Source organism: Pseudoliparis swirei, unplaced genomic scaffold (assembly GCF_029220125.1).
Source record: "Pseudoliparis swirei isolate HS2019 ecotype Mariana Trench unplaced genomic scaffold, NWPU_hadal_v1 hadal_156, whole genome shotgun sequence".
Lineage (NCBI taxonomy): Eukaryota > Metazoa > Chordata > Actinopteri > Perciformes > Liparidae > Pseudoliparis > Pseudoliparis swirei.
This window is the reverse complement of record NW_026613392.1, coordinates 1,430-17,178: the sequence shown is the minus strand read 5'-3', so window position 1 is coordinate 17,178 and position 15,749 is coordinate 1,430. Positions and strand designations below refer to the sequence as shown.

The window sequence follows — 15,749 nt, the reverse complement described above, 5'->3', positions numbered from 1 at the left end:
GAGGCGTTGTTACGGCAGGTTGCTAAGGGGAGTAGTGAGGAGGAAGGGTTGATGAGAAGCAGGTCACCTGTGTATTTACTGTGTGTGTGTGTGTACACCTTATGGATGTGCAACAGGATCTTAACTTAGTGTAAATAAGATTTAATCTTGAAGCCTATCTGGCATTACAAATACAGAGCAGAAAAAATTATTATTGAGCGAGTCTAAATTAGACTAAATCAAAAAAAAATTAAACAGACATTTGTTTAAATATTATAATTTTCAATACAACCGTGAGGATCATTCTGAGCCCCATTTCCCCCTCATGTGTTTTAAGCTGATGTCTCCACCCACAACTCCACCTGATGCCTGTCAATCAAACTATCACATAATTACATTTCACAGATCTACAGCAAAATGATGTTTTTGTTTCCTGGGGTGTTAAAAAATAAGATAATCCTTTATTAGTCCTGCAGCGGTCTACATTTTTTTAGGTTAGGAAGTTACTCTGTTGCCTTTGTACAATCAATTTTGAGTATTGTTAATTTCCACCTTTGAGAACAATCTGCATCCTAACATCCATACTTTGTATTTATTACTTAGAATTAGGGAGTCGTATTGAATCGGGTCACAAAGCCCTGTGTAGACAATAGCCGCCTACTTCTGAGACACTGGACTCCCTGACACCCAATTTAAGCAAGTTCATGATTTTTTTTTTTAGGAATAAACTTGACGTTAACCATTAATTTTCTATTTTTGTAAATGACTGACATGGGGATAACATTTTGTGGAACAGGGTCAGGCAGTTAAATTATGCATTGTTGACCACGAACCCTTAAAACAAATATAGGGTACTTGTCTGCCGTCTTAGTCAAGGAGAACTAAGATAAGATAAGATGATCCTTTATCGCTCCCGCAGTGGGGGCATTCACACTGGATGGACTTGCCACACTCATTTGAAAAAACGCATTTTAGTTACAGATTGCACATTTTATTGAAGCAGCCTGATCTCTTGTTTTTAGCGGTAGCCTAAAGAGTGCGGCGTCTTACCATTCTCCCAGGACTCCCCTTGCTGTAAGTCTTGGATGATGCTATACTGGATCTGATTGGCCAGCTCTGGGAAAGGGGGTGGGGAAGGGGGAGGAGAGAAGCGAGAGGGAGAAAGAGGTGAGAGGTGTTTGAATGCCCGGGCTGGAGAGGGGGTGCACACCTCACAACGCCCTGTGTACACGACTAACTACCCCCCACATGAAACAATGGAAGTTTCAGTTAACAACATAGGCAAACACACACACACACACGTACACAAAACACACACGCATGCAGGGTTCCCTACTATATGTAAAGCAGTGTGTTCCCCAGGCCAGGGCAACAAACTATGGTGTTACCAGGGCTCCAGCAGCGAAGGGGTTAATTAGAGCAGAGCCCTCACTCCAGCTCAGTTTACACTCAGCTTTTGTAAGCGTTTGTGTGAGAGCACCTGTGTGTGTCCGGTTCTTCCAGCATCAGCGCTTTGAGCCCATTAAAGACACGCCCCTGCGAGTGTGTGTATGTGTGTGTGCGTGTGTATGTGTGTGTATGTGTCCATTCTCCCTGGGTCAATATTTGGAATAGTGAGGACAGCCCCAGTGGATTAGGGAGGGAAGGGACTGCCCACGGCGGCTTTGCACCTCGAAGGGATTGGGGAAGTTATTGTGCGTTGGAGAGCACGCTTCAACAGAGACTGGCGTGGACGCAAAGGCAGTCCACCTGCCGTGTGTGCAGTTTGGAGAAGACCCAAGAATTTATGGTCCACGAGTGTTGACTGTGGGCTCAGCGGGGTAAGAGCAGAGAGCAATGGCAAAGTACTTGTGTCGGTGAAACCAGCCTTCACTTTCAACTGATGTTTTCCACACGGCACTAACCGTCCCGTCACTGTGACCCGTCTACCTCCAACCGCTTCAGACCGCTCTTCCAGCAAAAGCGATCTAGATGGATAGATGATAGTTCAAGCCTCTAAAATTTTTAAATGTTCTACTATTCTGTCTTATAAAATTGTTTTGGACAAAAAAACGACACACACACCTCGAACTACAGAAAAGTATGACTTGTGACTGGCAATGCACCGATTGAGAAGATAAATCAGTGTACGAAACAACAAAGACAATAATTGTTAGTTGCAGCCCTCCACATTCTATGTGTTGATGAACCTCTTGAAAAGAAGAGATTTAAAAAAAAGACTTTAAAGCAAGCACACATTTCAAAGTGCAGACGTACCACCGTTTGGGCTACGAGGTTTCCATCCTCGGAGGATGACGGCACCGATCACACTGAAGCAAAATGAAACCCAAATGAGTGACATCACTGTGGGAAAGGGGGACCGCTCATATTGGTGGATGAGGCTCAGACAGAAATATGAAAGCCAGCTTTGATTGTGCAACCAGAAGACGAGTTTGCTTTGCCTTGTTCTGTCCGTGAACCAATGCTCAATCCCCTTTAGTGTCTTCTGCATATGTGTGTTATAGAATAATCTCAGAAGACATGGCTAATAATTGGACACACTCATTATGGTTTGATCGCCGTGTATTTATTACCTTCGCATTGAAAATGCCGGAAGGTTATGTTTTGATCGGCGTGTATTTATTTATTTATTTGCGTGTTATTCGCAAAACTCAAAAAGTATTGAACCGAATCGCATGAAATTTGGTGGGATGATTGTTTATTATCCGGGGACCAGTTGATTAGATTTTGGGATCGATCGGGTCAAAGGTCATGAACAGGTCAAAATCTTTCGCAGAACTGAAAAAGTATTGAACCGAATCGCATGAAATTTGGTGGGATGATTGTTTATTATCCGGGGACCAATTGACTAGATTTTGGGATCAATCGGGTCAAAGGTCAAGGTCAAAATCTTCTTTTTACCATAGCATGGTCAATTTTTATCCAATTTGCATGCAACTAATGCCAAAATGTTCATAATTCAATGCCCAATCTTGGGATATGCGAAGGTATGCGCTCTACGGAGTGCCCATTCTAGTTTTTAGTTTGTTAAGCCATATTTTGGGAAGGCGTATCCAACATGTTTAGACGTCATGTGACGCACATATCTAAAGAGAGTCCCAACAAATGAGGCTGTGGGAACCGACTGAACGCTTTGGCAAACAGCTTTCGGTCCATAAATGGTACTTGACCACCTTTTCATATACGATCTAGGAGATGTAGACTGACAAATGGCATTAAAGGTTGGGTACTCGGATGCTATATGTACAGTAGACTCCATGACAGCAGCTTTCTACCCAGAAACATGTAAACAAATGCAGAATATTACATACACATGGCTGAGTCCCACTTCTGAAAGAGTAAAGAATATCCTAAAACATGAGGGCGGGGCTACAAAGCTTTTACTGTGTGGACAAAGACAATCAATATCAAATTCTATACCCACGGGCACCTATAGATAACAAGGAAACAACTATGCCAATGAAAACGCTTGGCGAACACAAGTCTTCAGATGTAAGAGCTGTAATGGACTGAAGGCCGTCTGGCCGTCTCCTCTCGTCTCAACAGATGGACGGAGTGAAAGGTATGAAAGAAATCACTTTCAAAAACCCAGTCAGACCAAAAAGCCACAAGACTTTTAAACAAATCCTTCTTCTTCTTTTTTAACGTATCAGGCACATTCCTAAGAAGGGAAAAGAAAATAACAGTCGGAAAATACTTTTCGTACAAGTGTAAAATGCTCCATGTAGTCCGGGGTCACCGACAACCCACGAAAATGAACGCAACTTCACCATTTAGAAATAAAACCGCTCCGCCAATTATTCATTATTAGTGACTAAAATACCAGGATAATGCGTTGCCCGTTTCTGTCACAAATTCTCAGGACATCACCGCTCACACATTTCAAACAATAGAGATGGCACATTTTTTTACTATTCTATGCCCCGACAGAGACTAAAAATAGATCTGTGAATATTTAAACTGTTAACATTGACTATAGTGTAAGAGTGAATGAATGGATTGTTGAACACAGAACTATCATTCAGGGTAAACAGTTTCCTTGAAACCTTTTACTGAGACTAACGGCCGACTTGAAGTCTTAACCATATCTTTATTTGGAAATGTCGTATACATCGAGTAGAGACATGGAGCTAAACAACAGATACTCGACAGGGGGAGGCTGGAGGGTTAGCACACATGCAGACAAACGGAGCGTCTCTCTCAAGGCGATTACAACACCCTGCATCACTTTGTGCACACATTAAAAAGAGCCATAGGAGGAGTTGGAGGCACTAAGAGCATTCAAGTGCATTTAGGGAAGCCTGGGGGAAGAAATGTTCACCCTGCTTTCTTCATTTTCCTGCATTAGGGACGGCTTTGCTCGCTCTTGAGCACACAAAATGAAGTTCTCTCTCTCTCTCTCCCTCTCCCCGTCTCTTTCTACACCCACTTTGTGCCTCAAAATCCTCCCCTTCCTCCCCCGGTCCATACCACTCGACTTAATATGCGATATTATTACGGTTACATGGAGTGCCCCGCTTAATGGGGCCAACAGAAGGAGATGGCTGGAGCTGAGAGAAGAGATTACCAAGAGCGCCTCACTCCATGTGGACGGAGCGATGGAGCGATTATGGGTCAGAAATCAAACAGCGAAGAGAAAGCCAGAAGATGAAAGTGCACAAAAGTTTTATCAGGCAAGATTCAAACAAACTGAAAGTTCATAGGCACTCAAGGTTGTAACCATCGACAGCATACTGTGTGTGCCCTTAGGATATGGAACCATTGAATTGGACCTAACCTTATAAAATGTCTCGTCTTTTCTTCAGAACAAGTCTCAGCAGCGTGGAAACACAAAGCCCTCCAGGTGGGCGTAACTCTGGTTAGCCCCCCGTGTTTTGAAATGAATATTGGAGATCAAGGCCATGAGTGACTCACTTCTCGGCTGGGAACAGCAGGTTAGATACTTCTAAACACACATCCTATTAAGTGTGAAAGCTCAACAAATTAAAATCCATACTTTTTACAGTGTGATCAATAATGTCATCATGATTCCAAGTGATGGTGCCAATGTTTCCTGCTTGGGGCGACCACAGCTAAGCTTATATTAGCATCAGGTCTGTGCCATGATTAGCTACCTAACTATATGGGGACAGATCAGTCATTTAACTGAAGCAATGCTCCCCTCTTGGAGCAATGTTGGGATCTTCCAGAACTAGATTTCAATTCTGCAAACTTGTACTGGCTGTAAGACCATAAAAAGAGGATCAAATACTGAAACCATGTGACCCGTCAGCCCCACTGGGTGAGTAGACCATTACAAATGCTGATGTGAGGACCTGCATTGTTTAAATCCACAGAATTTAATCTTAAATTATTGTAAATACAGTTTTGCCAACATATCAAATACTGATTCTATGATGCAGCCATCCAAAAACATGTGAAAATGTAGCTTCAAGTAAATGTTGGAACACGACGAAACTGAATGTCAGTAATCTTTGTGTGTAGAGGTTACACCGATGGGGGAGAGGGAGGGGCCTAAGGCAGAGAGGCATCGAGCTAATGATGCTACGTGACATACCTGGTTATTGTGTCTCACACAAGCAGTAGCTGAAGGTTTGCAGACATTATTGTGACGCACACCTGCACATTTTTTAATTCCAACTATTCAGCCAAAGGGTGAGCTGAGAGCGTATCCCATCGCTTTTCTTTAAAGACATTTCTGTGATTCATTTAGGATCTTCCTGCCATTCAAGAATGTTGGCAGGATTAGTCCTTAATAAAAGCTACAATAAACACCTCTTTTAACAATACGTTTCCTTGACCCTGACCATGCTGTTGTGCTTTGCATGTTTAAATAGTGCATAAAGCTCATTTAACTAAATACCAATCGTGCAGTTGCATTGGAGTCCGTAGAGAGAGCAGGCCCACAACAATGTGATGGGTCGAGAACAAGCCCGTCCAGGTGACTCATAAACATCTGTGTTCAGAGGAGAACGCGTGTTAAATTAAGAATGTTGCCATTTGCTAAATGACTCCTTGAAAAGGAAAAGGTGGTAATGGTTTACATTTTTGGGGGGATGAAATAGTCAGTAGCAATCTATGACAAATGAATATGCTTAGTCTTCAATAAACAAAACCCCTACTTTAAATAAACTATAGAACTATTGAATTAAACGAACAATTATTTTTTTTAGTTTTTTAAAGTCTGATTTTGGTTCTCTGACATATGATACACAGTAGTTTGTTGAGGTGAAAGCTGAGCACATCGGCAAGCCAAGCAAGCAGTCACGCCTTTCAACATAAACGCAGCAGTAAGCAACTCATACCCGTCATAATATTGTGCACTGGGGTCATTCATAACTTCCATATGCCGCTGCTGAACGCTCTAGGCTGCTGCATAAGATGAAGTTCAGTTGGGTCTTAACAGAGCTTTCCATACATTATGTCAAAAAATATGTACAATACTTCTGTATCATACATACGCTTCACATTGAAGTGATTACAAGTCACACAAATTCTGCATGCACCCATCTACCTTAAAAAGGGAGCCTCTTCCTTTTACTCAGTGAGTTTACAGTGTGACTAATAGGAATAAGAAATTCACGAGTTAAAATAAGTTCATATACCAGGGGGGGGGGGGGNGGGGGGGGCAAGAGTGTGAAGTTTGTTCAGAAGTTCAGATGTGCGTCATACCAGCATTTTCGGAGAGGGAGGAGAAGTCCTCTCTGGGGTAGGAGGCAGCAGGCTGGATGAACATCCCCTCGTCAAATCCATCCTCGGGTTCTGGCGGAAAGTTGTACACGAATCGCCGCGTGGTGGTCTGTTTTTTCCTCCGTCCGCTTCCTGCCGCAGCATCTGGCGCTTCTCGTTTTATGGCTGCGGGCGCCGCTGCAGCGCCACCTTTGGCTGGCTTGTTCCAGACGAACACCTGCACCTGGCCACTCGCCGACCGCGTTTCATTGGGCTCTCCTGAGTCAGACGAGTTGTCGTGGGTCCAGTTACCGGAGGCTCCGGGGGTCACCAGGGCACAGCCCTCGCCGACCATCGTCACCTCGATATCGCTGGTCTCATCCTTCACCCTGCCACCTTCGTCTTCTTCATCCATCGCTTCCTTTCCTTGATTGTTGCTGCTGGCCTTGATCGACAGCTTGGACAGGATGCTGGTGGCCCAGAAGTTGCCTGGCTTCCGGTCCAGCCCTCTCTGTCCCTCTCTGGACACCGTCTGCCTCTTGTTGTAGTCCACCACCACTGAATCGGGAGCCTCTTGCTTGATGCTGATATTCAGGGCACTCTTTATAAAAGCCCGACATGAATGTACAACCTCTGACATCTGGAGGTAACTCGCGACGGACATCACCTCAATGGCATTTTGGCTTGTGAGCAGCAGGTTCCCAGAGTAGAGAAAGTCCAGGATAACGGAGAAGCCCTGCACAGCAGCAACATCCAGGTGTGTGATGGTGGCCTGGTCCGGAGACTCGCCTTTGGTCAGACAGTAGAGGGTTTTGAAGTAGCGGCTGCCCGCCACCAGGATGTTCTTGTGTGCGCGGAACACCCGGTCCGAGACGACGATGTTGACGTCACAGAGGATGCCACTTTTGCGTTGCTTGTCCAGCTCCTGGAGAAGCTGGTAGCAGTAGGAGTTCTCATTGGACTTGTTGCGGTAGTCTTCCTCTGAGCAATTAGTGGAGGGGTTGCCATTGTCTGAGGGCCTCTTCGTCTCCTTTTACATGAAAGAGAAGAAAAATTAGAACTATTATTGACATAGAAATTTACGTACACACAAACCTATATGTACCCTCCCTGTAACTCTGAATAAATACACACAACACCTTCAGGGCACCTAGTGTGCAACCGGCGCACCTGACCTAAGGAGGAAACGGGTTTAACAGGCTTCTGTTATGGAGGAGGTGGGAATGAGGCAATGAAAGGCGTGTTACGAGATACGTTTCGGCCGGCTTGTGTTACCGTACCCCCTTAATCAATTCATTCTCTCCATTAAATTTAAACGACAAGTCCCAACACAAAAATGTAAATGGCAAAAAGATAAACCCTGAAAGACTGAACATTTACATATAGAAGGGAAATGTGTTTTATTACAAGCCATTATATTCAATTGATTTGCTATAAAAACTGGCAACATTTTCAGTCAGTTCAAAACAACGGTGACACCTCTTCCACAAAGGTATTGTGGCTTTGCATCAATCTGTAACGAAAAACCCAACGCCACCGTTTACATGTTAGGTAGATGGAATATTTTATACGATTAAATGTCATTCATGCTGTACGACCAAAATCTCAACATGATGCCATTTTGCAACTGCATTTGTTCAGGTATCAAAAGCAAAAATAAAAATACACAGTAAACAAGAGACATCATCTATGGCTAGAATCATAGATTTCTAAGACTAATATCCACCAGGACAGAGTTTAAAAAAAATTGAGAACTCCATTTGCTTTGAAGAGACAGCGAGGACTTAGTTTCATTTCCCTGAAGCATGATCTTAAAGAGTCCATTAGTATCAAGTCAAGAGAATGTCTTTGTTTTACAAAACCTAGTCTAGACAATGATTAATGATGTCACCATCCAAATTGACATCGGTTATCACCCTCAAAGCTAGATTAGAAGATATTTGTGTAAGATTCAAGATTATAAACACATTTAGCTTCTGGACAACACAAATCTCCCTTTCTTTAATCTGGAAGCTATATCTAAAAAAGGGCCATAATTAGATGTAGGATGGGAGGGGAACTGGCAGCAGCACAGCACTACCCTGTAACAGCCACACTCCCCCTCCCCTGCTCCCCCTTCCAGGGCAATGGGCCAGAGTGGTACGGAGCACAGGGGAGTATTTACATGTGTATGCATACGTTTACATATGCATTGACAAAACACACAGCCCAATAAAGGACAAACTGCAAATACACCCTGCATGTGTAGAACTCCATGTTATCGCTCCACATTTAAAACACATGCCCACACATGTGGAGCATCATACATCTATGGCTCATTTTAGAATTGCACAGCAGATGTCCTAATCCAGAATAATTCACATTGCTCAAGCCCTGCAAGCACAATCTCTGCTGCGCACACATGCATGCACTCGCACACAACCACACAGAAACAAAGCTGCCCACACGTACACACAGCTGGGGTTTCAGCTCGAGTAATTCAGATTAAATCCATTTCTGAGGTCCCCACCCAACCCCCACCCTCACCCCTACTCCCTCCACACTACAGTGCTTGTCCAGGGCAGCCCAGGCACACAGCATCGTGGAGGGGGGCTTATCATCCTCTGCCACAGCTGGAGGGAAGAGATGGGATGGAATGAATTTGGAGGCAGATTGTGTGATAAGTGAAGAGGGGGCAAAGTGGATGCACTTTTCAGACAGGAAAATAAACAGGAGGAAGGAAAATTATAAAAAGACAAGAGCAGAATTGTAGAGAAAGTAAGAAAAATGTTGGCAAAAAAAAGTGGAATCAGTTAATAGAAATATGTGTGAAAAGATGGTTAGAGTATAAAAGAGAAAAGAGTGATAACTCATGCACGGAGAAAAGAGTGAGAGCATGAGGCAGAGATTGCGAGACCTTGAGCCTCAAGAAAAAGGGCGGAGAGAAAAATGTGGAGCAGAGAGGGACGGAAAGCCAGCGCGATAGAGGAGTTGGGTCACCCCATTTTAGCCTTCACAATAGCCCGTGTTCTCCCCGAGGCTCATTGTCCACTCACTGTAGGCCTTTGTGAAAGGGTTCGGCGCTCACTCTCTTATTACACAGCAGCTCCCACTCGCAAGCGTAGAAAGGAGCCGGAGTGCGTGTGGGTGAGGCGGAGAGGATGGCGACGGCGAAAGAGAATTATTCCGTGATATGCACATCAAAGCTGCTGGAGGAGCACGGTCGTCACGTTGAGCACCGTGTTGGGATATATTGGTGGGGTGAAGGGCAGGAGAGCCATCACAACAATGGGTGGTGGATATGCGACCAAGTTAGATCACATGCATATTCTGCTTTTGTTCATTGCTGTCGTCGTTTGATGGTTGCGACCAAACCAGCTTCATGAAAACACCGTGAAACACTTAGTCAGTAGACGGAGAGGGTTAAATATAAAAAAGGAGCAAATATGTTGCAAATGCTATAAATAAACAAGTGCTCTCAGACTCAGTTACTTTGTACTTGTAGTCGTACTTTATCGTATCGACTCATCCAACCCAAACCCCATGACTCCCCACAGCTTTAATCCATTAGACATAACAAGGCAATTGGCCAAAGAGGTAAGACTTTGCCAGGCAGCTCTGATACAAGTTGTGTGTGTGTGTGTGTGTGTGTGTGTACTTATTGGAGTCAGGTTAGGACAGCCTGGTACTGGATAAGTTGCACCACACTGGCCTCATCAGCAGCATCATTATCATCCCTCCCCCAGATGTGCCACGTGTGAGCTGGGAGCTTAGAGCCCCAGCAGACCGACCCGGCACGGCAGATGCTGGAGGCAGAACCAGCCGGAGCCAGGAGAGAATGTGGGGACAATATCAACCTCCCCCAATTGTGACGTGGCTATGCTTTTATCTCAGCCAGAGATGGTAGGGGTGGAAGAATGAGAGCGCAAGAGAATCCAAGAGGGTGCTGGGGGGGGAAAGGAAGGTATGACATGGATGCTTTAAAAGCTTTGGTGAAAGACCAATAAGAACTGAGTTACAGGTGGCTTAAACAAACCAAGATGGCCATAAATTCCAGGTTATCAGTGAGACACGCCTCTAACAGATCATGTGATACAACACCGTCCCCATGCAACATAATGACCCACTGAAACCAGTTACTGTTCACCTTGAAACCAGTTACTGTTCACCCTTTAACACACATTTGCCTCCAACCCTTCACTCGTATACCCCCACCCTTCAGGAAATATATCCAGTCCCATGACCAGCCCAGCCCTGAGGCCATCTCCACCGGTCCTTCCCCAACTCCCTACATCTACTGTATTACCCCATCACCCCCCCCCCCAATAGTCTGTACCCAGATGCCAGAACAATACGGCAGTGTGCGTTTGGCCCAAGGTGTGGGAGGGCTGCACTGAGTGTCTCCCGGCCTCCTAACAATGCTCTGACAGAAGAGGCAGAGATAGGGGGGAAGAAAACGTGGGGAGAGTCGAGTCACTGACGAATTCAACAAGAAGAATTCTCCCTCTGGCTCCACCCCACCCCATTCCCCTGACCTGTGGCCCCCAATAAACATCCCATCTATCTGGCAGACACCAGAACGCCATGGGTGGGTCCCATTTCCCATTCAGGGAGACTCACTAACAATAAGTGTGATTGTCTTAACTAAAATGAGGGGGTGAAACAACTTGTATAGTTCCAAGTATATCTGAAAAACATGTGTACGGCCGTCAGACTGAATGAGGCAACGTTGAATGTCTGACGTGGCTTCAGAAGCCACATCCTGGACCCGGTTGAATATTGCAGGGGTTTGGTGAACAGGTGTCTGTATTACGGACGGACAAAACACTTTTAAAAGATAGCGACAAGAAATCACTTCAGTGGATGTTTATGGAGAGGCTGGAAGTGGAGTGAACTGAAAATGAAATGAACTTGTACCTGTATAAGAAATGAAAGTTGTAGATAAGAGTTATCCCCGGTATGTGTTGACAAAATGACTCTGTGATTACCAATGGGGTTCGTCACATAGGCATTCACCAGTTCATGAACAAAGGAAAAAACAGGTACTAGATAAATCACATTGACTTGTATTGAGCCCAGATATGCGATTTTAAATTCCAGATACTTTTGCCTCATCTTAACCTTTACCAGTGAGCATAGGGAATAATTTAAGCACATGACAGCGTCTGGAGAATTAAGGACAACGGCCCCCTTCTCCAAGGAGACCCACATTTGCCACAGCTGCCCTGGTATGCTAGGGCTAATCAAGTTAGCTTTAACGAATGCAGCAGAGGCCTGACTCACGCCAGGAATGAGTGAATAGAACAAGATGTTGACTCATAAATGCATAATTCCCCTTTAATGTACTGCTTCATAATACGACCTCGCTTAACATACACTGCTGCTCATTATTTCAACCGCACTGTACATATGAAGAGGATGATAGTTGTATTTAAAAGGCAGTCACAAGAAGAAACATCTAATCCTAGGAAGATCTAAACTGCCAAAAAAAGATGTCAATTCAAACCAGAATAACATAATTTCCAATAATGCAGCACTTTATTTTCCCAGCTCTATTCTACATGAGGAAATGGATTGGATAACCTCTCAGTGTCTGGGGTCCTTGTTGCTCAGGAAAAGCCATACGAATCCACACATACTTACCAATTAGAGATGTGTACAAGTTAGTAGATCACTTTCAGTCATTCTGAGTAGTGATTGCGTGTGTAAAACAAGGAACTAAATGTAGTAGGGCAATCCTCTTCGCGCACAAATTAGAGCCAAATAGCACCCCGCTCCAATTCCCCCGCCAGTCAGGACAGGAAGTTATAAGTGGAAATGAGCAAAGAACAGAAGTAACACGAGGTAGTAACACTTGTTTTGTTTCATAAGGCTAGATGGAGGAAATGCCCTTTGACACCAGATTGTCCAGGCAAATATGCACTCCCTGTTTTTATGAGGTCTCTGAAGAAGTACTGTAGAAATGTTGCACGCTGCAATAAAAATAACGAACCAATGAAAAATCATCATGCAAGTCTATAGAAATAATTCCAATATGGCTTGGTTATTTGGGATTATAAGCAACCAATATACTTATACTGTCAATAACTTTATCCCTACATTAAGCGTGCGGTAAAAAACAGGCTATATGCCAATTAGATAAAGAATGGCAATTTTCCAATATTGCATTTTGTGTATGAAGGATGGGGCCTAGATCATGAAATATGGCCCAAAGGTATAACACCAGCATCCATTAATTCAGAAACATTTGGATGACAGGGTCAGGTGAAGCCATGTCAGTCCATTTACTGGCATCTATCGCACGTCTATTCATGTGGGCCAGGCAAGCTGTCAGCCAACTTGATTTACTCTCCTCCTCTTGTCCAAGCCCTGCAAGTGACACCATGTATGGATTTTGGGGGGTCATTCTAGCACAATGCCTCTAATTTAGCTCCCCAAAGGGAGGAGGAGGTGGAGGAGGAAGAAATGCGCCAGAGGTCACCCGGGACTGCGAGCCAAGAGAACTGCATGATGAGAGGCCAAGAGNTGGTAAAAAGGTGGTGAGGGTATTTTTCTATTCAATAGCAGTTAGTCGACATTAAACCCGCAAGGGGCTTTCCGCCGCACGTCTCTTCCCATCTCCTGCTACCGCTACGAGCGGCTAGGCTAGCTGTTAGCTCGGGTTAGCGGGCTGAAGGGATTGTGAAGCTTAAAAATGTACAATCCTTTTTATCGCCTTCCCTGCGTTTAAGAAGTTGTAGAAACGGTCGCTATTCGTGACAACCCAACACACCGTGCGTTTACGCAACTCGTGAAAAACTGCGCGACAGGTATTTCTTGTTACTTCTCGGTAACGAAGCGGAAACTTCCGGGACTCGAGCTAACGTTACCTGTTTGGTGGGGTCGTTCCTCCCGTGCTCCGCAGACAGGTGATGTCTCAGCAGCAAGGCCCGCTTGTAGTTGCGGCTGCCTTTGGCAAGCTCGTCGCTGTTTTTAGTGGCAATGTTGTGACACCAAGAGCAGGACATGAGTCCCGACCCCTGGCAAAATTTGAGCCATGGAAACTCTTGCAACCACTTCGCGTGGAATAACGAGTGTTTCTGAAGCAACGTTTGCGGTCTCATCTCGACCCCCGATTTCCTGGATCCCGACTCGCCCCCAGTCGCACCGCTTCCCGACTCTCGGCTGTCGGCGATGTCTGGACCGTTTACCTCCGGCAGGCTATTCCCCTCTCTGGACCCGTTCTCTCCTTCCACCGAGCCGACACGGTCGTCGCCGTCGCAGTCCCCGGCTGCCGAGCTGCCTTCTTCCGGGTCCTCGTCTTCCTCCGCCTCGGGTTCCGTGCTATCGCTGACAGACCCCGCGCCCTCCGCTCTCTTCTGCGATGGTCCCTTCGCCCCCAGATCTCTGTCCTCCTCTTGGTCCGGCCTGTTCCCGTTAAAATGTCGGTCTTGACAGGCCGGGGCCTCCCAGCTGTTACGGTTCCCCCCACCGATACCGCTGGAACCCGTTAACCCAGCTAATCCGCCTCCTCGGAAAGCCAGCGACCTGCGGTTTCTCTCACCGGACATTTTTTAAATATATATTACAATCTTCACTCCCTCAACGGTATTCCCTTCCGACAAAAATAATATATTTATAAACGATGTATTTTCCGGAAGAGATGGACCGTCGTCGTTGCGTTTCTCCGCTTTGGCCCTCCCGGTGAGAGAATGTAGGTTATGCGGAAATAAATAAAGGTTTTAAACGCATAATGAATTCCAGGGTTCTCGCTGCGTCCGCGCAGGCCCCGCAGAGGTCGAATGGCAACGACTTTCTTCCCCACAATGCACCTCGACCAGAGAAAGGGGGGTTGGCGAGGGAGGGGCGGCATTTAAAGGAAGATGGGGATCTGTTGATCAGCGTGGGGTCTTTTGTTTTTGAAGGCTGCACCCATTTCTGCATGCTTGACATCTTTTTTACTTTTCTCAGCTTGTAAACGCTGACAAGTGTGCCCCACTTTAGCCCGTTGCTAAACGAGATTACTACGATATTGTCATCATATTTATTTAGGAATTCTATAATAACTTGTAGCCTGTCTTTGTACTTTGTTGAATTGCCTTTTATTTGCAATTGATATATATATATTCTATATATTATGTATACAATAAATGTTTAGAAATAAGTAATAACAGTAATACAGAATAATACAATGAATATGTGTGCATATAAATATTTATAAAGTATAGCATATATCTGTGTAATTATGAATGTGGAAGAATGATATTTAATTTAAATAAAATATGCGTATTATTATTCCAGTACACTTATATTAACACTCCAATAAAGTAATAAAAAAATATCTGACCCCAGGGCATATGGGCATAATATAGTATATACGTCACAATGGTTTCTTATTTTATAGTCTATTTTATTTCATGATTTCTTATCTTATCTCTTCTTTCTTAGGATTTATGTGTTAAATATTAAATACATATAGACATGTATAATATAATAATACAACTTTTAATGAAGTCATGTGATGATGAGTAAACATGTATGTGGAATTGGCAACCTCTACAGACCAGCGAGATGTCAAAGGCAAAGTATTTTAACATATCAACATGTATCTTGAGTTTTTTATCCTGACATCAAGATCAGGTCCAGCAGGTGGCCCTCTTTCCTGAGGACACCTCTCTCTCTCTCTGTATGTGTGTGCGTGTGATGCTTGACATTGTTGGATATAAAGTTTCATTGTCCAATTAAGGGCTTTGCACATCGTGTGTGAACAAGAGTGGGATTTAACCCCTGAGTCTGTGGATTTAGCCCACGTTTGGATTACAATAAAGTGGGGGTTGTATCCCTGGAATGGTTAAAAACCCAGATGGGTAATAAGATATGTTTTGTGCAATTAGTGTATCTATTTCTTTCAACTTGACATAAACACTGGAATGAATTTGAAAAATATATTGCACAAACATTAAATAGATCAGTCTTTGTCAAACTGATCTCTCAGGTGGGATACATGTGTATACACCATTGAGGAATCAGTGACTGAGATGCTGCCACTACTCGCTAAAAAATCCGTGACTACATTCCTTCTGGTATTGGTGGTGATTATAGTCCATTTCAGTATGAATTCCCTAAAATACTGCCTTAAAGTT

At 44.4% G+C, this 15,749-nt stretch overlaps 1 protein-coding gene across 3 annotated transcripts in view; it reads right to left on the bottom strand.

Moving 5' to 3' along the window:
* The window catches only part of zbtb10 (zinc finger and BTB domain containing 10), a 19,990-nt gene extending 5,599 nt beyond the window's left edge, over window positions 1–14,391 (bottom strand). Inside the window, exons 1-3 of one of the 3 annotated variants that reach the window (XM_056411202.1) lie at window positions 13,497–14,391; window positions 6,652–7,678; window positions 1,030–1,095 (exon numbers count right to left, since the gene is read on the bottom strand). In XM_056411202.1, coding sequence (XP_056267177.1) covers window positions 1,030–1,095; window positions 6,652–7,678; window positions 13,497–14,177 — 1,774 coding nt within the window. In that variant the 5' untranslated portion in view covers window positions 14,178–14,391. The remainder of the gene's footprint in view (window positions 1–1,029; window positions 1,096–6,651; window positions 7,679–13,496) is intronic. The other 2 variants (XM_056411205.1, XM_056411203.1) reach the window with 2 other exon arrangements.
* Between the last annotated feature and the right edge of the window lie 1,358 nt (window positions 14,392–15,749).